The sequence below is a fragment of the Hypanus sabinus genome, chromosome 6, assembly GCF_030144855.1.
Source record: "Hypanus sabinus isolate sHypSab1 chromosome 6, sHypSab1.hap1, whole genome shotgun sequence".
In the NCBI taxonomy this organism is placed as follows: domain Eukaryota; kingdom Metazoa; phylum Chordata; class Chondrichthyes; order Myliobatiformes; family Dasyatidae; genus Hypanus; species Hypanus sabinus.
The window spans coordinates 140,005,993-140,031,838 of record NC_082711.1 but is presented as its reverse complement, the minus strand read 5'-3'; the positions used below and the strand labels follow the sequence as shown (position 1 = coordinate 140,031,838).

Genomic DNA, 25,846 nt, shown 5'->3' with positions numbered 1-25,846 from the left:
TGGTTGTGGGGAAAGCAGCAATAAACAATGGAGATGCTTGCTAATTATACACTGAGTATGTCAATGAAAATAAGTGAACAGTTTTTAAACGGGGAAAGAATGCAAAGGGTTGGAAAGGAGTTTATCTGAAATGCAGCACACCAAAGAATGTTTGGGCATATTTGTCTTCATGACTTTACAGTTCAGAGGAGGAGGAGGAGGAGGCAACTGGAAGACAACAGTCATGACACAAAACATTCACAGAAGTACATTCTAATAATGAGTCAAAAGGACAGAACCAGCATTGTGTATCAAAATAGCAATCTTCCCTCCACAGTATTTCTACCTTCAATTATTTAACCTTCATTCCTGGTGTCCACTTTTCCCCTCTAGAAGTAGCAATCTAGCATGCCACTGGTAATAATGAAACAGATAATATACAAACAATTGTATTATAAGAATCATGGAAGATCCACCAATCTAAAATTAAATAAACTCACAAATCATGAGACATATGCACAGCAGTTATTTCCTTACAGCAGATTACAGGCAGTCCCTGGGTTACGAACAAGTTCCATTCCTGAGTCCGTCTTTAAGTTAGATTTGTACGCAAGTCGGAACAAGTACATCCGGTATTACTTAGTGTCAGTCAAACATTTGTCTTAGTATATAGTATATATTTTACCTTTCTATGCATATAAAATCCTTAAGATACGTATATATTCCAATAATTAAACCACTGTGTTGCTTAGTAATAAGTGTAGCTTTCATCGGGGCAGGGCTTTTCACATGCTCCATTATTCTCACTTTATCCTTTAAAATTGTTCCAATCGTTGACCAACTGTAGCCTAACACTTTTCCAATGACCGATGACGTTTCATCTCTTTCCAAACGCTTTATTATTTCCACTTTATTTTCAATCATAATCACTTCCCGTCAACAGAACAGAAACACTGCAGGCAGCGGGTCCCAAGCTCCTTCGGGTCCTAAGGACCATTGCACTGAATTCCCCAAGTCCTAAAGTCCACCGCACTGACACAGGTTAAATGGGACAAGTGGGGGCTGCGCTGGGTTTCGGTATTTGATCCTCCACAATACTCCACGTGGGAATTTAAACTGGAGGTGGCAGAGTTTTTTTTTTAAATACCAGGTCAAGTTGCGAGCTCGACATCAACCCGGCACGGATGGAGAGCGCGCTCAGGAGCGGTCTGTCACTGGATTGAACTCAGGAACCTCCATTCTCGAGCCCAGCACTGTGCGCCACCAGCCGACCGGAAAGGGGGGGGGGGCGGGGTCAGGGTGACTCTTGCTAAGAAAAATTTAAGCAAAATACAAAGTTAAACACTCAACACAATATCAACGGCAACGACTTAAAATGGTGGACAGCATCGTGATCCGACTTAAAATGGCGGATAGTGTTCTCCTTCCTCGGTTTGTAAGTACGAGTTGTTCGTAAGTCAGACGTTCATAACTGAGGGACTACCTGTATAACCAAAGTACCTTCTGCTTCTTTTTACTTTAAATTGACACTTGTTCTCAAAATTGGACTGTCCAAAGGTCTTGCTGTCAGTGTTTGTAACACCATGATGAACAGTCCCACTTCTGCAATGTTGTTGGATAAGGAGCTCTCAGGCATGAGCCCAGTGGGGAATGTCTGAAGGTGATGCAGGTACTTCTCTTCTCCTCAATGTAATGGAGTTCCAGGAATCGGTAAATGCAAATTAAGAATACAGGGCAAGGTATTGCAATACATTCTACAGCTAACTCACAATGCAATTATAACGACCAGGCTGTTAGACAATTCAAACGTGAGCCTGCATTAAGAGGAGATAAATGCAAAAATCAAAAAAGGAATGAACCCCACAAACTTTTTCCATTTTAGAACCCTTCTCTCCAAAGGTTTCACAAATGTACCAGGCCACTGCCAAAAATAAGCTTAACATTTGTCTCAGCCAAACAAATTGAACAGAGTTTGAGAATTCTGGGTTTACAAAACAATCCTGGGTTCTGGCAGTAGATGGAGAATGATACAGAATACTAATTTTATAATTCAACAAGTCACATCAAAAAGGCAATGGTATTTATTTCTACATTAATTATTGAGAAAAAGCCATCTGCCTCCGGCAACACTCGGAAGTGAACTGAGTTGTTAACAGCAGAGGCCTGCAGCCAGTTAAGCTCCAATAACCAGAATTCCTTCAATACTGCCTCCATGGAGTTTGCACGTTCTCCCTGAACCATGTACGAGTCAGCCAGTTTACATGCCCCACCCCAGTGTCATCCTCCTTCAAACAGTAAGGCATTCCCCCCCCCACCCCGCCCCACCTTCTACCATTGAAGCTACCCTCTCCCACAGCTCCTCTAGTTCCTGGACATCTGCCCTCACCGTCCTCCCACAACCTAACAGGGATCAAGCTCTTAGAAAAGTACAACACAGACACAGGCCTTTCAGCTCACAATGTTGTGCCAAACCAATTAAATTAGTAGTTAAATGGCTAATTAAAATAATCTCTTACCTACACAATGTCCATATCCTCCCATTCATGTGCATGTCTAAATGTCCCTTGAAGTGCTTCGTGTTTCTGCCTCTATCACCACCCCAAGAAGCGCATTCTAGGCACCCACCACTCACCGCAAAAAAAACATGCCCCTCACATCTACCTCCGAACTATCCCCTCTTGCCTTAAATGTATTGGACATTCCAATCCTGGGGAAAGACACTGCGTCTATTCTATCTATGCCTCCCAATTTTGTAAACCTCAATTAGATCTCCCACCAACCTGCATCACTCCAGAGGAAACAACCCCAAGATTGTCCAACCTCACGTTTTAGCATGTCTTCTAATCCAGGCAACGACCCGGTAAAACTCATATACAACTTTGCCAAAGCCTCGGTATCCTTCCTATTACTGGCGTGACCAGAAATGTAGGCAATACTCCAGAGGCACCCGAACTAGGGTTTTGTAAAGCTGCAGCACAACTTCCTGATTTCTGAACTCAGTGCCTCAACTTTTAAGGCAAGCAAGTCTTCATCACCCTATCAACCTGTGTAACCACTTCCAGAGCTACAAATTTAGATCCAACATACCTCTACCCATCAACACTGTTAAAGTCTTGCCTTAACAGTGTACTGTGTTTTTACATTTGACCTTCACATTTGGCTCCATCTGCCCCTTTCCCATTCTCATCTCCTAATGATCTATATCCCACTGAATTCTTTGCTAATGTTCTACACCACCGATCTTCGTAGTCTACAAATTTACAAACCAACCCATCTACATTTTCATCCAGATCATCTACAATATCACAATCAGCAGAGGTTCCAGTACACCATTAATCACATACCTCCAGCTGGAATAAGTCCCCTCAACCTCTACCCTCTGTCTTCTAAGTGCAAGCCAGTTCTGAACCCAAACAGCCAATTCACCATGGATCCAATGCATCTTAGTCTTCCGGATGAGCCTCCAATGACAGACTTTGTCAAATGCCTACTAAACTACACAGAAATCATCCAGAGCTCAATCTTCATCAATCACCCTCATCATCTCATCAAAAAACTCAATCAATTTAATAAGATGACTTGCCCCACTTAAAGCTATGCTGGCTATTCCTAGTTTACCATTGACTTTCTGAAAGCTCATAAATCCCATCTTTAAGAGTTCTCTCCAGTAACTTCTCCACCATTGAAGTGGGACTGTAGCATCCAGGATTATCCCTGGTTCCCTTCTTCAATCATTGTACAAAATTAGCTACTCACCAGTTCTCCGGGGCCTCGTTTGTGGCTAGAGGGGACATGGAGATATTGGTCAAGAGCTCAGCACTCTCTTCGCTTGCCTTTACCTACCACCTCATGAGCCTCCATATCCAGCACGATTCTCCACAACCTCCATATCCACAGTGGGATCCAACTACCAAACACATCGCTAAGCTGACACCCACACTCCGCTTTCCACAAGGATTGCTTTCTGTGTTTCCCTTGTCCATTCATCCCTCGCCACTGATCCTCTTCTTGGCATTTAACCCTGCAAGCAGAAGTCCTACACCTACCCACTCAACTCCACCCTCACCTCCATTCAGGGCCCAAGTCATTCCAAGAGTTGCAACACTTTACCTGCAAGTCTGTCAGGGTTATCTTACTCAATTTTTTTTATTACATTTCAAATAAACATAACAATGATAGTGATACAAAGAGATCGGGATTACATTGATAATGGTTAACGTATACATAAACAGACTCCAAGTAACATGTGTAATTTAAGCCTCCCAATCTCCTAATAACTGAACATGAAAAAGATTCAAAAACTTTTATACAAAAAAGTCCCCCTAAACTAATAAACAAAAGCTGGGCTGCCATGTTTCATCGGTTAAAGTCATTATTAGTCATTAACTCTACTCCTCTATACAGGAACAAAAAGTTAATAAGGAAGATTCTGAAAAGGTCAGCTTATATCATACGAAAATGTTGAATAAATGGCTTCTAAATTTCTTCAAATTTAACCGAAGGGTCGATAGTGCCACTCCTAATTTTTTCCAAGTTTAAACATGGTATAGTTTGGGAAAACCATTGAAATGTAGTAGGGGGATTAGAATCTTTCCATTTAAATAAAACAGATCTTCTGGCTATTAATGTAACAAATGCAATCAAAGCTGAAGGGGATAAATGACAGGGTTATCTAATGTCTCGTACTCCTGATGCGGCCTTCTCTACATCAGTGAGACCTGGCATAAATTGACCAGCACCTTCACCTTCCTGATAGCCAACCATTTTAATTCCAACTCCCATTCTGACACATCAATCCGTGGCATCCACTTCTGCTACCATGAGGCCACTCTCAGGTTGAAGGAACAACACCTCATCTCATCTAGGTAGCCTCCAGACTGACAGTAGGAACACGGATTTTCTCCAATTCACATTCATTTTCCCTTCTTTCCCCTTCCATTCCCCACTCTGGCTCCCCGCTCCTTCCTTCTTCTCTCCTGCATATCACCTCCCCTCATGCCCGTCCTCTTTCCATTTCTCCCATGGTCCACTCTCTTCTTGGTGCTTACCAAGGAAGTCTCCGATTTATGTCAGGTCTCACCAATGTAGAAGAAGCCACATCAGGAGTACCAGAGACATTAGATAACCCTGACAGACTTATAGGTTAAGTGTTGCATCCTTTCTTCTTCAGTCCTTATTTTCCACCCATCACTTGCCAGCTTCTCACTTCATCCCACTTACCTTCCACCTCAGCTGGCTTCACCCATCACCTGCCAGCTTGTACTGGTTCTCCACCTCCCACCTTATTGACTTCTTCCCCCTTCCTTTCCAGTCCTGATGAAGGGTCTCAGCCCGAACCATCAGCTATGTATTCCTTTCCACAGATGCTACCTGACCTGCTGAGTTCCTCCAGCATTGTGCGTGAACTCTGGATCTCCGGCATCTGCAGAATTTCTGGTGTTTGAATGTGGTAGAATTGATGGGAATGTGGGAACAACAAAATTAAGATTCCTAGTGGAGGAGCATTAAATGAGTGTTTAACTGTTGGTGAATCAGAGAGCCAAAGGACATGCTTGCATGCACTGACTATATATGTATCGTACATTCTCATGAATGATCCCCACTGAAATGGAAACGTGATTCGATCATGATTCCCTTCCTGTAATGATTGCTCACATTCACCATCTTTCCCCAAATACTCAACTGTTTCCTGAGCCAAAACATTAAACAAAATTAATCAGCTTTCCTTGACAATGGAAGTCACCTTGCATTTAACTGCATGATTCTGCTCATTTATAAACTTGAACAACCCCTTAACTGATACATTTAAAACACAATTCTAGATTTGATCCCCAAATACTCATTGCAATGCTAACTTATTCAATACATCTCAAGTCAATAATCTCTGGTGCCATTTGTTAAGAAGGATGAACAGTTCTGATGGACAATGGTGCAGAGTTGCCCATATCCCCCCCCCCCCCCCCGAGAATCACGCACCATTACAGTTGCTATGCTGCTCATGAGAGACAGATGAAAAAACATGCAAGAACATCTGCTACAAATAAGAGAGGGGACAGAGACTTGTTGATTCACTGTATTATGACTTCTACCATTTTGCCCATTAAAATTCCTCAATGGACTGCAGGAGTGGGCTGGTTCGATGGGCACAGTCATTCAAAATTGATTGATAGCCGAGACCCCGTGAGTATGAATAAAAGACAGGTCTGGAGAGACACCCTTCAGACATACCAGTGGACACTGATTGAGTGTTGGAACCCACAGGAAAGGTGGGGGCATCGGAGACCAAACCAGGAGATTGGTCAGTTAAACTCACAGTGATATAGCAGGGCCGGTAGGGACTTGTGTGTGAGTCCACTCATGCCAGAATGACGAGTCCACCACAGAAGAACGGTCTAGCTGAATGACAGAGGGGTCATAACTGAATGACCACAAAAGAAACGACGAATTAAGAAAGCAAGGTTTGGCTACAGTTGCTGTTACATCTCGCTTGCTCTGTCTCTCTCTCCCCAACGACTACAACACAACAACCATATCTACCTCAGCACGCATGAACTGAACTTTATATATATTTTTTAAATGACAATTCATTTACCCCTGGACATCGATAGAGCTTGTTTATTATTGCTTATTATTATTCCTACACTTTTAGGTGTATTATTGCTAACTTGTATTATCTATATATTTGCATTATTGGTATTGATTTGCTTATTTTACTAATAAACACTTTTGACTATAGCACCACCAGACTCCAACGGATTCTTCTTTCTCTGCTGGTCAGACACCCAGTTACGGGGTACGTAACACATTCCTGCTCCTTACTGTTTGTTCTGTGAAAGATAGTTCTTTTTTGTCAGAGTTCTTCAAAGGTTTATCTTAAATGCATGATTATATTAAGAGCATCTCAAATACAATTCTCCCAGAAAGAAAATAAGGCACCAGGCAGATTAACACACATACCACCCCACTTCCCTCTTAAACAATGAAGGGTAAAATTTGCTGTGTTTTATTTTCATATCAAACTACAAGTTTTTCTTCCCCTTTATAATTATACTTTACCTTTAGTTTTCCTGAGAATACCTTAGTTTATTTTGGGGCCTTAAAGTTCAATATCAGCTAGATCTTTTGCTGTTTGCTGACCTTCTCAATGAGACAAGTTTTTTCTCACCTGGTACCTAATAACTTTGTTCAGCCCAAGCCCACCTAGGAGAGATGAAGCTGGCAAATTCTCAAAATAGAACAGAACTCAGAACACAACTCTTTGAGGCGTTTACTGAATTTAAGTAACATTGCAACCAATGTAATAGAAGTCACAACTGTTATGAGACAGTAAATGTTAACCATAAGATATACCAGAACAGATGTTATAAACTAGTTCTATTGCTGCACTATTTGTTAAACAGTACAGCTTTTAACTGCAAATTCAACTCCCATCATTCATTCATTCTTTAATTATGGGCATGATTCGCCCTGGTGATCAAACAAAGGAGTTGCCCAGTGCCAACAGTCACCATGTGTAGTTTGATCCTACTTGTCTGCAATTTCCTTACAGGTTATATCTGACAATCAGCTCATGACAATTGATTAGTACAAACTCTCTGTTTGAGATAGTCCATTTTTTTGTGTCATTTATTATTTCTTTAAAGGTCACAATTTTGAGTTGATCATGTGTTTGCAATTTTCATTTCTGTTGAGATGGAAAAGGGTTCCAAGTTAAATCAGCACCTTAAAGTTCCGACTGCACCGAAATTCTATATACAATCCTTAGGTTAGCCTGGTCTGGGAAAGAATTTTACTCGCAGCTTTCTTCAGCCTGTCTTGATATAAATTAAGTTCTGAAAGGTTCTGTGTGGTCTGTCGTGCCATTCTGAGTAGTAGTTTAAACAATTTTCAGTTAATTATGCCAACATTACTATTGCTCAATCATCTTTCTGAAGGTTACCTACACCCAGTTGCCATTTTTCTTAAAAATTAAAAAATTTATGTAGATAACCAAATAGAATTGCAATGATGAAATTTCAGTCTGTTCACTGGACAGTACTTCCAGAGACTAATCAGTTTAGTAAATTATGTTTGCATCCTTAAGGGACAGTTACTCACTCCTCTCATTGTCAAGATTCTTTGATACCAGAGAAATCAGTTTGAAAAAATTGCAGATGCTGGAGAGCTGAAATAAAAATGAAAATGCTGAAAAAAACTCAAGTTGGGAAGTATCTGTGAAAAGAGAAACAGTCAATTTTAGAGGTCTGAACTAGCAAAGATGCAAGTTAGTTTTGGTAAGACAGGATGATCAGCATTTCCCGTTTCCAGATCTAATTACGTTGACAGTTTTCCATAACCTACTTCTGACAAGCCTATTGACATACTACACAGACTGGGAAGCTTAAAGCCTGGTAAGTGGCACCATTGGGCCTCTTTGACTTGTCCAATCATAGATGCTTCCATTGTTCTCCACTTTCTCTCTTAGATATTTCCACTGTTGCCCACTTACTCTCATATGGAAAACTAATCTCTCATTCACAGTTCTGATGACAGGTTATGCTTGATGCACTGTTTCCTTCTACAGATATCGCACGACTCGCAGAAGTTTTATCAACATTTTCTGTTTATTGGTTAGTATAACATATGCCGTCTTGCTCATTACTTGTTCTTTCACTCTATATTTATTATATTTGCTCTTATTATACTCTTATTAATATTTGCTCTGTATTAACTAATATCCAGTGTATCAAAATTGCTCAATAAAAAGATCTCAAAAATATTAGTCTTTCAAGCTTCTCACAATTTTCACTCCATCAAAATGTTAGAGACAAGTCATGAAATTGGCCTAAGAATCCATCAGATGAAAAATGTGATACTTGTCCAATCACAGGCCTCCTCAAATCCAATCATACGATCAGTCATCCTAGTCTTCAGTTACCAGCAAACAAATGCTTTTAATTAATTTTTTGCATAGTGTCTCAGACTAGTCAGATTCCAGATTTTAATCATCTGCATTTTGCATTTGGCTGGTTCAAAATACATTTCCAACATTGGCCTTCAAATCCCAAAACCTTTTCCTCAAGCAACAATTGCTCTGTTGTTTATCGAGTTTTTGTGAACCTAAGCTAAGAGGGAAGTACTCTTGACTCACACTGCCAGACAGGTGAGGCTTCAAAAACTAAACCTGGCCTGGAACTTCTAGTTCAGTACACAGGAATAAGTTTAGCTGATGATCTATTCATCAAAGTAAGGCCTTTGTTTTCTATAGTAGCAGATCAGGTATTATGAAAGATTTTAATCACATAACTACTGACCGAGTGCCTTCAAGTAGAATCTCGTTTAAACAAGTAGCACCAAAAGAGACTGTCTAAAATGCTGTAATTTGTTTACACAATTCAGAAAGCATTGAGATTTCAACACGATAAAGTACTATTCAAATAAAAATAGACACAATAGATGGAGGAAACAGATAACAATGCTCAGCTGTAAATTACGATGTGTTTAACTGAACAATATTATCATGCAAAAACAGACAAAAAGATCCGGTTACTAATAATGACTGATATGGTAGAAGCCACCACATGCCAATCAAAGATAGTGCCCAACAGAATCACTATCGACTGTTGATCATTGGGAGATGAACAGTTGCAGTCACAGAGAACAAATGAAATATTCACAGTAGATCAATCATAGTATCACATTGTAAATACAATAATTATTTTTCTACCGTTATACCCCCGAAATACTAATTTGGGCAAAACTCAGATTTAGGACTGCTAAGACAAGGATCTTCCCAATGATCACAGCAAGATTAAAAATCAATGTATACCCTCAGAGCAGCAAAGATGCAGCAAGAGTTCATTTAAGAAATAAAAAGGCGAGGTGGTGTGGAACCCAGTTCACTCCATTTCAGATCAACATACTTACGGCTTGGGTGTCTGATGCACCATCGGCTCTGCTGGAAGTCGACCACTGAGAAGTCTCTTGCTTAAGTGAATCCAATACTTTCTATCTGCACCTTCAGTAAGGCAATACACAAGGTGCTTAGAGTTATATAGGGCTTCTTTCAGAAGAACACTGGCACCATGAAAGCTTTAAGGTGAAATTACTCTCGTTTATAATGAGGCTTTTGCTATGGTTGGTTAATTGGCCATTCTAAATGTGTAGACTGATCCAGGTGCAGGGAGTTGTTTAATGTGGAAGGTGGTTTAATGAGAATACAGAGAGAATGGAGTAAGATTGTTGCAAATGGTGCTTGATTAGCATGACATCATTGGAGCAAAGAGCCTGTTTCCATGCTCTGTCATAACATTATTTGTTAAAAACTGTTTATGGCACTGTTGTTGGAATTATTAATGGTTTGTTGTTCCTTCCTACTCCATGGGGCACATCGGGCGATAACCTTGCCATTTCTTTACCATCTGTCTGTTTTTTAGCTCGATGCTCAATCCAACATGATTGGAAAGTATGCAATGAACCAACTGGATTCGAAACCAGGACCACTTGCCTCAAAGTTCAGTGTGGATGCCACTACACCACCGGCCAGCTAGAATTATCACTTAGGAAGTTAGGAATTATAACCTCAAATCCAGGTGAAAATATAAAGGCAGACAAAAGATTATTTTTGAAAATAGTTCTTGGTTCTGTGCTTGTCCTAATATGGAGGACAGCCATGGGCAAAGATTGAGGCTACAATTAACAAGGACACAAGGATTGCCCATCTTTCCTTGCCCTTTAGACAGTCATGCTTTTTGGCGTGCTGCCTTCTTGTTGGCTGAGAACATAAAAGTTCGATGAATCAAAATTCTGAAGCTCCAAAGCAATACATTAAAGACACAAGTCAGCGTGGAGGACAATTTCAAATCAGCAATACTTCTGTATGCCTGATGCCCTTGCCCTTCGATGTGGGGTATGGCCTGTGGAAAGCAAATCACTATTACATCAAAGCACTTCAGCAGAGAGCAGACTTGCCCTCCTGTAACCAAACTGCACAATGAGGCTTCTGGACCACGGCCTAAAATGTAGCCACTCACGTTACAGCAATTGCATAGGTAAATTCCACAAGATGCTTATTTAATCAGTCTTCATGAATTAGTTCAATTCAATTCTAGAATTTAAAACACCCTCCTCACCTAATTGTGCCTCACTACATCCTGAACTTTTGAAATCCAAAAATAGAATTAACAGGAACAAACTGGATGTGTTAAGCAAGGGCTCTATTTCAATGCCCAGCATTACCGACAAGGCAACCTTGAACCTCAGAGTAGAGGGCAATAGCTGTGGGTAAAAGGAGAGGCTGGGGGGGGGGGGGGGAGAGAGAGAGAGAGAGAGAAAGAAGAAATTCTAGCTTCTGAAGTAAAATATTCAGGGCAGATCAGAACATTAATCAGCGCTCAAAATCCATGAACTACAGTAAAACAAATAGCTTTGAAGAACTGTATCTATCAGAATCCCAAGTATTATTATATCAAAGTGTTTCTATCCTGACCAGAACAAAGCTTTCAGCTAACAGCCTGAGGCAGTTTTACTACTGACTGAAGCCTATTGGTACCTTACGAACATATTTTTTTAAAACAAATCATAGCATCGATAAACAATGGAGGCAAACAGGCTTCCGAATACAGATAATACACAAAATTGAACTCAGCGGGCCAGGGAGCATTTATGGAAGGAAACAGACAACATTTCAGGCAGAGACCCTTCATCAGAACTGGAAAGGACTTGGAAAGAAATCAGAATAATGAGTCCGGGGGGGGGGGGGGGTGGCAGAGAAATACAAGCAGGCAGGTGATAGGTGAAACCAGGTGAGGGGAAAGTGGGTGAGAGAGAGTGGGAGAGAGCAGGCAGGTGATAGGTGAAAGAGGTAAAGGAATGAAGGAGGAGGAATCCAAGAGGAGAGTGGACCATAGGAGAAAGGGAAGGAAGGAAAAAGAGGGAGCTGAGAAGTGGTAAGATGTGGGGAATGGAAAAAGAGGGAAAGAGTAGAAGGGAGAAATTCCTGAAGATTAGAGAAATCTAGGTTCATGCTGTCAGGTTGGAGGTTACCCATATGGAATGAGGTTTTGCTCCTCCAACCTGACAGTTAGCTTGTCATGGCAGTAGAAGAGGCCATGGACTGACATATTGGAAAGGGAAGCAGAGTTAAAATGAGTGTCTGAAGAGAAATCCCACCTGTTGTGAAAGATGGAGTGAAATGGCTCTAAGTAGTCTCCCACTCTGAGTCGGGTCTCAACGACATAGAGGCAGCCACACCGAGAGCACCAGATACAGTAACCCAACAGACCTGTAGGTGGAAGGACTGTTTGGGGCCCTCGAATGGTGCTGAGAGAGGAAGTGTAGAGGAAGGTGTAGCACTTACTGTATCCAGCTTGCAGGGCAGTGCAGGAGGGAGATCAGTGGGGAGGAATGAGCGGTCAAGGGCATAACAGAGAGCGATTCGTGTGGAAAACAGAATGGGGTGGAAGGGGGTGAACAATGTGTTTAGTGGTAGGATCCCAATGAGGATGGAGAATGATGTGCGGGATGGAGTTGCTCTTAGGCCAATAGGCAAAGACAAGAACAACCATCTCCCCACACCTGGTTTCACCTTTCACCTTCCAGCTTGTACTCCTTTCCCCACCCACACCTTTCCATTCTGTCTTCTTCCCCCTTCCTTTCCAGTACCGATGAAGGGACTCAACACCAAACATCATCCATTTATGTCCCTCTGTAGGTGCTGCCTGGTGCGCTGAGCTCCTCCAGCATCTTGAGCATGTGACTCTGGATTTTCAGGATCTGCAGAATCCATTTCCAAATACAAATTTCAAATGCCTCAAAGCAACTCCAACCTCTCCTGGTTTGAAAGACCAAACTACTGAACAAACCCATGCCCCAGTTATTAATATCAATTGCGATTGTCAGATGACTAGAGATTGGTTAATAAACATAAAGCATCCAGACAAAATTACAAGTGGGAAGACAAGGCCCGCCCAAGCCCTTCTCCATGAAAGATTAATTCATTGACTCAATCAGTACCGATATCTCACACAGCTCAAAACATCCCTGAATACCACAACTTCACATGAAAGACATGAATTAAAAAATCACCATCAGACCCTGAAACATAGAAAACCTACAGCACAATTCAGGCCCTTTGGCCCACAATGCAGTGCTATATACTTACTTTAGAAATTACATTGCGTTACTCATAGCCCTTTATTTTTCTAAGCTCCCTGTACCTATCCAAGAGTCTCTTAAAAGACCCTATTGTATCCACCTCCATCACCGTCACCAGTACCCCAATCCACGCACTCACCACTCTGCGTGAAAACTTACCCCTGACATCTCCTCTGTACCTACTTCCAAACACCTTAAAACTGTTCCTGGGTGTCAGGATCTCTGAGAATTCAACCTGATCCCAATATATCGATGCAGTTATTAAGAGGGCAAAACAGCAGCTATACTTCATTAGGAGTTTGAAGAGATTTGGTTTGTCAACAAATACACTCAAAAACTTCTATACTGTACCGTGAAGAGCATTCTGACAGGCTGCATCACTGTCTGGTTTGGGGGGGGGGGGGCGGGAGAAACAACCGCACTGGACTGGAAGAAGCTGCAGAGGGTTGTAAATTTAGTCAGCTCCATCTTGGGTACCATCTTGGGTACTGGCTACAAAGCACCCAGGACAAAAAAAAAAATGCCACTATTACTGCTAGAGTTATGCAGGTCAGGAACTCCTAAATTCAATGGACTTTGACAACCAGTAAAATATGTTTTGTTGTCCAGGAAATAACTACTCAAATCCCAAGGACGGGCTACAGGAAGAGGAATCGCAGACATTACACTGAAAAATTACCCAGCCCTTTCTACAGGAGACCGAGATCATTTCTGGCATCATTCACAGGAAAAGAAAATATGAAATTGTTCCTTTCCTTCTAAATTCCATACAACAGATGAATTATATACAGAAATGAAACACAATTACGCATTAAAAAATAGGAACATTATTATGTATGGATTGAAAAATATTTCTGCAGCAACAGTCCTTCATTAGATGTCTTAAAAATCCAGCAGGCATCTTTTTAAATTAGCATTGGTTTTGAGAGAGCCCAGAGCACAAAATAAATTCAGCTTGCAACCACCTAGCATAATCCATTTTTTTTGCCAAAAACTCGGACAGATTATTGCCAATAAAACTTGTGTATCAATGGCAAAATTTGCAAGAACTCTTGTTTTTCTTCCAAGCACCTGAAACCTCTACTGTTTAATCCAGCCAGTCTCAGCAAGAAAAAGCAGCAGAGCTTGGGATCAAAGAGTTTACTTGTTTTTCTATTATCGTCAACAATATGACAATTTTTTTTTGGTAGATTTGATGCTTTTGTTGTTTCACTCACAACACTGCAAATTTTCAGCACGAGGTACCCAGTATGACAGAGTGGCCTTGTCCAGTTGCCGTCATTCCACATCATAAGCCTCCGGAAGATGCTCCGTACTTTTTGGCCACCCACTCCGTACTCCTTCAGCATCACCAAGAAGACATGGCCACACTCATCATGAGGAAACATTGGAGACAGATTGGGTATGTGATGAGAAGAGAGGCCAGCTCCACCATCAAGGCAGAACTTCACTGGACCTCTGAAGGACAGAGGAAACACTGGAGATCTATGACAGCTTGGTGTCGTACCGTAGAGGTAGAAATGAGGACCCTGAACCACACCTGGGGTACAATAGAGAAGATGGCCAAGGACAGACAGATGGAGGGCCTTCATTACACCAGTAGTGTAATGGGCAGTAAGTCAGTTCAACAAAATACAGGGCAAGAAGAGTCAAAGTCAAGGGACGTAAAAAAAATTGTGTATGACTTAGAGCAAACAGCAAAGTACAAATCCAGATGTGCAGGAACTGCATTGTATTTTGTGTGGCACGCAAAGAGTAAATATCTATCTTCTGAAATCACAAGTATATGTCTCAGTGAATAGGGAATTGCAGTCCTAAATATCAGGGTTACAGGCTTCTTAAAAACAATAATCTAAATCTGCCTCGTTCTATTCCCGTCTCAGTAACATCCCACACTTGTTGTGAAATGAGCTCCAGGGCAAACTAAGTGGCTCCATTTTGGATGAGATAAAGAGCAGTCTCATGCCAAACTATTATTAATACTCACGTGTAACAGATAGTTAACTGCCGCTTGTACATCGCTGAAATGGAAGCAGCAAGATTCCAACATCTCAATTATGAAAGAGCCACGAGACACTAGAACCTTGAACTACAGCACCTTTTAATCACCAACTGCCATAATTACCAATAATCCTTTCGCTCACGAAAAACATCAGCTTGCACAACCACCACTTGGCTAAGTGACAGAAAGTTTCTAAATACTATAATCCCCCTGCAAAGGGGAAACAATTTAAACTATTTTCCCTTTCTGACTCTCTTGGGGTACCATTCAAGTCCTTGAGGGTGCGGTCACTTACTATAGCCACATGTCCAACTTCGAATTGAATATCTTCACATCAGATTCACATCCTGTCACAGCAGTAAATTAAATTGTAATTAAAATTACAAAATGGCATCCTTGGGGACATAGTGCACTCTCTTTTAAACCTCTTGGCTTTCTTTAACACAGTGAGCTATCCCGCCCTGATTCACCACTGCTCAGGCCAAATGGAATTTCACCCATGTAATAGCTTCTCTGCCTATTCTCAAATTCTACAACAACCCCCCACCCCTCTTTACTACAAATATCAAGCAATATCCCCGAAAGGCATAGGGTGAATGAAAAGTTCGAGTTCTCCATTTCCACAACCAGTCTTGGCAGTACCATTACCTCTGCAATGTAAAACCCACAAAAACCAAATGAATATCTCACCACTCCACCCCTCCAAAAAAAATTCTCATCTGCGACTCCATTTTCTCTTCCAGGTGAAGTTCCCAGGAACTGCATTATCACTGGTATTTTCTCCTCAACGAAAACATGACGGTGACATTACCCACAAATACTCAGCATACCTGCTTTAATCGCTCATCTCCACACAACAAATCATCCTCAACATTGTTCAACACATCTTTACTAAAATTCTGATGCTTGTATCCTACTTGGCAATAAATCTTGTTCAAAAGTTCATTACAAGATTTACACGCAAAACCACTTGAGATGGCGAGCAGACAGTAAACGCACCTCCTGACACACACAAATAACACACTTGAGTGTCTTCCTCGGTACAGTATATCCTCCAAAGCCCAGCTGATGTGCTGCATCAGTTTTGTGGTGCCTTTCAAACCATTCTAAAGAAATGGAATATTGCACCAAGTAATGGGTGTATATTTTGTAATATAATTGTAACTACTTTGTGGGTGCATCACATTCTAATTCATGTGTAATCTCAAATTAACCATGGATAATTAAAAATGTTATGTCCTCGTCCCTAACAAACAGGGCTCTTTGTTCCCAGTAGGAGTGTGAGAGAGAGAGATTGGGGCTGCCAGTTCACACTGGACAAGAATACAAGTATGAAGCTATTTTGTGTTTTCTGGTAGATAACGTTTTGTGAATTTTAGTTTTCTTTTCACAAATATTTATAAGCTTGATTTTGACGCACCTTTCCACTAAAATGCTAAGCAACTCCAGTCATTTTTTTCCCCTCTCTTTCGTCATAATCCACATATCTAAAACCTCTCATTTGCCTTTATCGTCTGGTAGTTTAAAGTTTCAGCCTTGATTCTAAAAATCTCAAACTTTTCAACTCCGTGAACAAATCCAAGATGCAACACCAGGGAAAGAGGGGAGAGCATCATGAACAATAAATGTGAGAGTACAAAGGATCAAACAGGAGCAGGATGAGCATGTGGGAACAAGAATTAAAAGAGGGAGCATCAAGGGCGAGAACCAAGGACAGAGTTCATCAAGGTTGGGATCTGCAAGAGGGGGCTTTAGGTTGAGGTTCAGTGAGGTTAAGGGGATTGTACTCCGCAGCTGTGGCCAGATTTGCAAGCCTAACACCATAACCAGAGGCAGCTCCAATCGACTTATGATAGGACTCAACCAATTCTGTGTGAGTTACACAAGGGAAAGAATAACAAAAGGCAATTACCAAATAGAACAACTTTAGAAATCTACAGTAAAAAAAAGTAAAACAATTTCTGTCACTATCTGGCTAATGCTAAGGCCAAAGAAAAACGAACAGAGTTCCAGAGAAAAGGCTCCACTGAATCAAATCAACTCAAAAAAATGAATTTAAAAATGAAGGTGGATTGCCTGAATCAAACATGTTCAACAAGTCTGTAGGAACCGTGCATCTGATTGCTAGCTGCAATGTATTCTTTGTTGTCTATTTATTATGCGTATGGTAACTAGTCACATCAGTGGTGGCATGGTAAAAGAAAAGGGAATAAGTGCTTTGTTCTGGGCAGTTTGAAGCTGGGGATATCATGTTTTAGGTTGACCACTTAGTTTATCGCTTCTAGATGGTATGTTTTGCTAATTGCTAATTAAGGTTAGAACACACTTCTTCAACTTTTCAAACATCATTACTGAAACAATTGGAGGGCATATCATTCAAGTATAGCAACCAGTGTGGGGTCATCTGCATTAACATTGTCACCGCTATTCTAGCAAACCACAGTCATTTACACATCACTTCTTTGCATTAAAACGAACATCTCAACCTACTTCACAGAATCAGAAACAGATTTATTGTCACTGACATTAGCTATGATATTTGCTGATTAGTGGCAGTAGTATATAAGTAGTTGCAATATAGTATATAAGTAGAATGTAAAAACAGCTTTCAAACTAAAATACTAACAGAGAAAGTAAACAACCTAATATCAGGTGTCCAGAAAAGTGGCAAAACAGTTCATAGAAAATGATAAAATGTACAATGTTTTCTTGAAGAAAAACCTACAAGAGTACTTTTCTCCACAAGAACACAGTAAACAAGACTGATAAAAGGGATCTATATCTGGAGTGCTGATGGCCAGCTGGTCAATCACTACATGAAACACTGACAAAGTAAGTATTTACGTGAAATAGGGCCTTCCAGCACTTTGAGCCATGCCTCTCTGCAATCCTCCGATTTAATCCTACCCTAATCATGGGACAATTTACAATGTCCAATTAATCTATCAACTGGTATGTCTTACCTATCAACCAGTACATCTTTGGACTGTGGGAGGGAACCCATGTGATCATGGAGAGAGCATACAAACTCCTTGTAGGCAGCAGTGGGAATTCAACCAGGGTCACCCGTACTGTAAAGCCATGTGCTAACCACTACGCTACTGTCCCATCTGTCACTAGTGGAGTACAAAAGGTTCAAGGACAAACCTGAACTACTTCCAGTCTGTATAAACAGCTCAGATGATGGGGCCAAATGCAATATATCCAAGTATTCTAACGATACTCGGCTCAGTGAAAGGCTGAGCTGCAACAATTAAATGAAAGGCAAGAAGCAAGCAGAGGAAGCTGAGTGCTGGGAATTGGAAGATTAGATTTGTATGTTAATTTTCAAATGGATACACTTCTGTACACCAAAACAAAGTTAAATTGTTGTAGTAGGTAATCAGAAAGCCAAATAGCATGCACGACTTTATTTCATGAGTTGCAAAGTATACCTTACCACAATTCCCCAAGGCTTTGAAAAAAAATGTCGATGATTCTACAACAAGTTTCAATTTCACTAACCGGAAAACTCAGTGATTTTTCCTCTGATACATGGCAATAGAAGGGACATTAGAATTATCTTTTTAAGGACAATGTTTCTATATGTGGGGGTACTGAGTACAGTGGGCTTGCATTCACTTGCTCAGGGTAGAATGAGAGATGCCTCTTTAGGATCAAAAGATTCCAGAAGGGATGTAAAAATTACCAGCCTGGTTACACTGACTCACATTATGGCACACAAAACTGCAAAGACTGGAATCTGGAAAGCAGAAAATGTTGGAAGACCTCTGCCTGTCAAGCAGCATCTGCGGAAAGAGAAACAAGATAACCTATCAGGACAGGGATCTTGTTTGTATCAGGAAGGACAGGACTGGCAGCTTAATGTCCCAGGTTACAGACAGAGGAGGGGGAGCTGCATTTTTGACTTAAGGGAGTGTTACAACTGAAGTCAGGTGAAATTACTAAAGGTCCATCCAGTGGGGCTTTATGGGTGGAGCTGATAAATAAATACAGATCACAGTGTTGGCGCGTGGCCAAGTGGTTAAGGCGTTTGTCTAGTGATCTGAAGGTTGCTAGTCTGAGCCTTGGCTGAGGCTGTGTGTGTGTCCTTGAGCAAGGCACTTAACCACACATTGCTCTGCAATGACACCGGTGCCAAGTTGTATGGGTCCCAATGCCCTTCCCTTGGACAACATCGGTGGTGTGGAGAGGGGAGACTTGCAGCTTGGGCAACTGCTGGTCTTCCATACAACCCTGCCCAGGCTTGCGCCCTGGAAACTTTCCAAGGCGCAAATCCATGGTCTATCGAGACTAACGCAGGCCTACACACACATACTGATCACATTATTGAGAGTTGTACAAAATTTCCCAAATAGTCAAGAGGAATTAGTCAAGGGGGTGATCACATTTTTGGGGGATGTGCTACAAGTTCCTAATAGTCAATGGGAATTAGAAGAACATGCAAGGTGATAGTTCAGAGTTGTAAGAAAAATAGGGTTGTCAGAGTAGAGAACTAATTTTCCCAACATAGATTGGGTCTGCCATACTCTTAAGGACACCCTACTACTAGAGGGAGGGCAAAGCTCAACCTAGGAAGGAAAGTGACTGAGGTGTGTGAATGAAATCACCAGAGAAAAGTACTGGTAGACACAAAGCAGCTTTTTATTTGAAAACACAAGGTACAGCCCGCATCATATGGAGACACTTTCAGTCAAAAGGTCCGCCAGACCAACGTGGGGCTCTATATTTTCTGTGCCAGACATCAAATACATTCTATATTTACAATGTATGGATTGATGCTACATACAACCTTCATACCACAGATATCCAAATGAATTTTAATCAGCATTGTCTGATCTCCAGAGCTGCACTCCAAATTAAATCCACACATACATATTCAAATATGAAAACTGCGAGTCAAAGTCAATTGCTAAATGTATATATCCTAAACCCAAAAATCTCTCTAACAGTTTTTGGGGAAGTCTTGAAGACCAGTGACCATAGTTCTGTTAGTTTTTAAATAATTGTAGAAAGGGACAGAACTGGTCCACAGGCTCAACTTCTAAATGCTGGGGCAAAGAGATTTCTGATGGTTCAGGACAAGAGCTTGCAAAGGTTGTTTGTGGGCAAGTGTGAAGCTTTTAAATGCGAGATTATGACAGTTCATGGTCTGCATGCCCCTGTTACTGTGAAAGGCAAGACTGGAAGGAGTCAGGAACCCTGGATGAAGGAGGATATTGAGACTCTCCATGCTTTATGACTCATTTTTATCACCACAAGTGCTGCTCGACTAGCTGAGTTCTTCCACCATGTCCTTTTTTTCTTTAGGATAAGAGTTTAAACTGTAAGTTTGACATTTCAGACTGATATTGAAGAGGCCCTGAATCTTCGGAATTCGCTGGATAACCGAGTATGCTCAGATGCTGGTATTGGAATTCACAGGCCTGAATAATTTCAAGATAAGAGATTCAAAGTCTGCACTGAGTAAACCCTCAGGGATGTGTATCTACCCTCATTTCCCTGCTGTAGATAGCTTTCTCAATCCAACTGACTCAGTCAGATTCCCCCAACACTGCATTCTCACCCATTTAGTTCATGCCTCAAAGCTAAAAACAATTTCTTTTTAAAGAGTCATTGTTAGCAAGGAATGCTGTAACTCATTGAACAGGAGTGAACTAATCCCCACATTAAAAACACCATTTTAAATCATCTATGTATGGACAGATCTCCCAAAAAGAGGGAACAAAATCCAAATCCTTCACAGACCTCCAGCTTAAAATGGTGTTACTGGAGATGGTCGACGGCTTACTGGTGGTTCATAAAGTGAGAAACACAACTAAGTACTTTATTAATAACATTTGTTCTGTGGAAAATTACTGTAAACTATCACCGAAAACAAAGAAAAGTTGAGTAAAAGTGAGGCTGACTTGAGGATTGAGGCGAGAGGTCAGAATGGGGTCAGGACACAGTCGAGACTGAGTAGGAGCGTGCGAAGTAGAGAAAAGTCAAAGCAGAGGAGTTCACCTAAACCAAGAGTGAGGTCTGATCAATCTAAATACCGGGCCGATTTGGAAAGGCCGGTTACAGGCTGGAACATGCAGGCCCAGAGAGTATCGAAATGACAGGGCCTGGGTCCTAGAGCGGTGAATGACCCAGTGCTTGGATGCACAATCTAAACAGCAGGCCAAATAGGACTGAAAAGGCAGGGTGTTGGGACCGGAGGCGAGGGCTGGGCCAGTTCTGCTTGCAGCTCCACGACGTTTGCTCCACTCTCACCGAGACTGTGACACTGCTCCTGCTTCTCTGGGCCGCGAACTCCACGATGATTTGCCCTGCTGTGTGATCAGAGGCAGAGTCTATAGGCCTTTCATTCTGACTGCTGTTGCTTGCTTTTAATGTAAGCATGATGTGCCTATTTTCTCTCTCCCTCTGCACATTGCATGCTTGTTGGTCTTCTTTAAAATGGATTCTCAGTTTTTTCTGCTGCGCAGCTGCCTGGAAGCAGACAAATCTCAAGGTTGTATAACTTATACTTACTTCAATAATAAATGCACTTTGAACTATTTTAAGGAGATGCTGATTTCCCAACAGCAGAACAAAAATCTAATAGAAGCTTTTCAGTGCAACAAAATGCCAAACCCAGCATGACTAACATCTGATTGCAAGGCAAAATATGAATGCAATTACCAGAATGAAATTGAGTCAACCTTAAATTGAATAAGCTCTAAAAAAAGAAAAGTAGAAGAGGAATAATGTTTAGAGGCTTTTTTTAAAAAAATAAGAAAAGTCACATATTATAGACAAATTTACAACAATGTTGAAAATTGCCTTAAATATTACTTTCTTGATAAATTCATCTAGACTTCATGGGGGGCTTTGGGGTTCTAACATTTATGTCATTTATTCTTTGGGGCATTCCTCTGTTTTCATGGATGTTTGTAAGAAAAAGAATTTCAGGATGTATATTGTATACATTTCTCTGACATTAAATGTAACTATTGAAATTATTGACAAATAAGCCAAAGGGCACGTGGTTCATAACAACTGCCTTGAAGGTTACAGCTCTGAAGTTACTAAAATGCCAGTAATAAGTTCAAACTGACTGCGTCTCCACAGTAAATACCATGCATGCATCCTGAAGTTACCAAGTCAACTGCAACACAAAGTAGTTCAGACTACATGAAAATTCCAATAAAAGCTTACAAGACTAAACTACTTCTGCCATGGAAAAAGTCAATACATCATTTTAATTTAAAACCATCATCCAGAACGTCACAGTAAGGTTGGCTTTAGTAGGTAGAAAGGATTTATCTTAAAGCTAATTAGGTCACGGAAGACGAAGTTACAACCTTCTGCAGAATATTTACCACACAAGTAGAACCATTGTAGACACACTCCTCTCTTGTTCAACCTCCGATAGGCAATATTTTCCGAAAACACAAACTGCAGATTCTGGAATTTGCAGCAAAGAACAACCTGCTGGGGAGTAAGGTGGCAACTGTGGGAGCATGAGGAATAATTCTTGCCATTTTTGGTCAAAATCCCAATTCGGAATGGAAGGGAAGATATCCAGTACAGAGGGGGGGGGGGGAGAGAATTAGACAGAGGCCAATACATAATGCTAGAGGAACTTGACAGGTTAGGCAGCATCTGTGAAAATGAATGAACAGTCGACGTTTCAGGCAGAGACCTTCCTTCAGTTTACTCGTTTCCATGGATGCTGTCTGACCTGCTGAGTTTCTCCCGTACTTTGTGCATGCTGCTTTGGATTTCCAGCGTCTGTGCTTCTAGGAGGCACGTGATACATGTAGGTAATATTAAAGCAAGTGGACAGGTAATGATCTGAAAAGGTAGGAGCAAGAAAACACCAGCTACCATGCACATTGGTTAAGCATTACTGAGCTCACGTCAATCTAGTTTTTGTTCAACATTCTTCCATCAAAATTCAGGTACTATTCCACAACCGCCATTGAGTTTATTTAATTCAGTACAGGAATACACTCTCAAACTTCATGCTCTAACCAAACGATAGACTAAAAATAGTGTGTACGCAAACCCAGTCCAAGAGGCACAGGAAGATCAGCGCGTTTGCAGTGAACTCCTCCTGGAATTGTATCAGCTCCGAACAGAAAAAAAAGAGATCAGCACACAATTTTGGAACGGCCAGCGAAAAAGATATCACCGAATGCAATATGCATCATTCATTAAGTAACTTCAATGAGTTTTTGATAAACCGGGCACAAGAGCGAGATAGAATTTACATAGAGAGGAGATACCACAACGTCTCATTGGGCTTTGCAAACTAGATTAAAATATTCCGACTGCCTACACGGAGACAACATTACGAAGACACTATCAAGCACACACTTCCAGCTACCCATAAAATACTTCACCTTGCATGTGTCATCAGACCTCCAAACAAAAGCCTGGGCATTAAAATACTGGACAATGATAAAGTCAAACTGCTTTAGAAAACTAATTGAAACTCAGCATCACAAGACAAGGGCTGAGGTCTGGATTTTAAATCACCTTAGTGAAGAGGCTGCAAAGTTCAGCGTCAGGGCGAGGATTAACTTTAATCACTCGGACATGAAGGCGGGCGGAGGAGGTTGGGGCCCACGCCACGGCACCCCACCCCACCCACCCAACCCCCGACCCCCGCATCCTCCTCACCTGACTACGCTCGAAGTGCTCCCTCTCCGCCTCCAGACTGTTGCCCGGGCGGCCCCGCAGCAGCTGAGCCGGCACCTGTTTAACGGAACTGGTCATTTTCTCCATGTCTCCAACTACCTACCGCACCACTACAACGACAACGCACGTCTCCCCAGCTTCAGATCGGCCCGCACACACTCCCCTCTCATTGGCCCCAACCCCTCAAACCCACCGCCGATTGGACAGCGGCGGATATCAACTCCGGAGACGAATGGCCAACAAGACCATCAATCAACATTCGGGAGCTCGGTGTCTTGCTTTGTTTACATCATCAAACGACCCGGATTACTATTGGATGGAGCGTAACGCTGCCCAACCTTCATTGGATAATTTTCCCCAGCTCTTCACTGCATTGGTTGAAAGTTAGCCTCTTGCTTGGGTTGACGAGTTAAAAGTTACCCAAAGTTGACTGCTCAACTATTGCTTCCAATCGGAGAAGCGCACAGGGTTTTTGGTTGCTTTCTATTTTGAAGCCCGGCTATTTTTAAACAGTGAACCTGCTCTCGACCTGTAGGCAACAACTAGTGCAGCGACACATAACGGGGTTTGAATAAACCCAGAGAATGCTGAAAACGCAGTCAAATCTGACCATATCTTTGAGAGAGGGGTGAAACAATTAACCTTTCCGACCAATGCCCTGCCTCCAGGACTGAAAAACAGGAGGCAAGGTAAGAGGAGCGAGATGATGAAAAGAACACAAAGCTATTTTGTACTGGGTGGAGAACAAGATTCATCGACTAAAGTGGGGAAAGAATGGGGTAGATTAATAACAAAAAGGACAAAATGTTAAAAAAAAGTAGAACATTATATTATGATACACGATGTAATCGACAGCAGGTGCGGGAGTAGGCCATTCGGCCCTTCTAGCCAGGCCCTTCATGGCTGATCATACACAATCAGTACCCCGTTCCTGCCCTCTCTCCATATCCCTTGACCCCGCTATCTATAAGAGCCATATCTAACTCTCTCTTGAATGCATCCAGAGACTTGGCCTCCACTACCTTCTGGGGCAGAGCATTCCACATATCCACCACTCTCCGGGTGAAAAAGTTTTTCCGCATCTCTGTTCTAAATGGCTTACCCCTTATTCTTAAACTGTGGTCTCTAGTTCTGGAACTAGAATGACATGTAAAAGTCAATTTTAAAACACAAAAGCCAATAGCGACTCACACAAAATGCTGGTGGAACACAGCAGGCCAGGCAGCATCTATAGGAAGAAGCGCTGTCGACGTTTCGGTCCGAGACCCTTCGTAAAGACTAACTGAAAGAAAAGATAGTACAAGATATGAAAGTAGGAGGGGGAAGGAAGAGTAGAAGCCAATAGCGACTGATAAGCCAGACACTGCTTGGTTTAAACCTAAGCAATACTAACATCAAACAAGAGAAAATCTGCAGATACTGGAAATCCAAGCAACACACGCAAAATGCTGGACGAACTCAGCAGGCCAGGCAGCATCTAGGAAAAGAATACAGTCGACGTTTTCTCCATTTTGTGTGTGTTGCAATACTAACAGAGTTTACCATGTAGACACCCAAACCTGATTCTTCACTTGTCAAGATGATAGCTGATCGACGTTGGCGCCACTTCCTTGCACTAACCCCATACGCTGTATCTCGATCCCATAAATATCCAAATGCCTATTGGCGTCTCTTTTGAAAGAAATTTCACTCGCAGTTTTCTACAGAGGCAGTCTGGAGAGCATTCTAACTGGCTGCATCGCTGTCTGGTCTGGGGGTGTGGAAGGGCTGCGACTGCACAGGATTGACATAAGCTGCAAAAGGTAGTAAACTCAGCTCCATCATGGGCAACAGTCTCCTCAGCATCCTGTATAAGGAGCGGTGCCTCAAAATAGGCGGCATCCCATCACCCAAAACATGCCCGCTTCTTATTGCTACCGTCAGGGAAGAGGTAAAGGAGCCTGAAGGCACACACTCAGTGATCCAGGAACCGTTTCTTCCCCTCTGCCATCAGATTTCTGAATGGACATGAACCCTACCTCGCTATTTTTTGCACTAATGATTTAATTTGACTTTTTA

General features: G+C 41.7%; 1 protein-coding gene across 1 annotated transcript in view; it reads right to left on the bottom strand.

The window, feature by feature from the left end:
• The window catches only part of hip1 (huntingtin interacting protein 1), a 353,299-nt gene extending 329,367 nt beyond the window's left edge, over positions 1 to 23,932 (bottom strand). The window contains exon 1 of the mRNA XM_059973084.1: positions 23,771 to 23,932. Coding sequence (XP_059829067.1) covers positions 23,771 to 23,875 — 105 coding nt within the window. The 5' untranslated portion in view covers positions 23,876 to 23,932. The remainder of the gene's footprint in view (positions 1 to 23,770) is intronic.
• Positions 23,933 to 25,846: the final 1,914 nt, after the last annotated feature.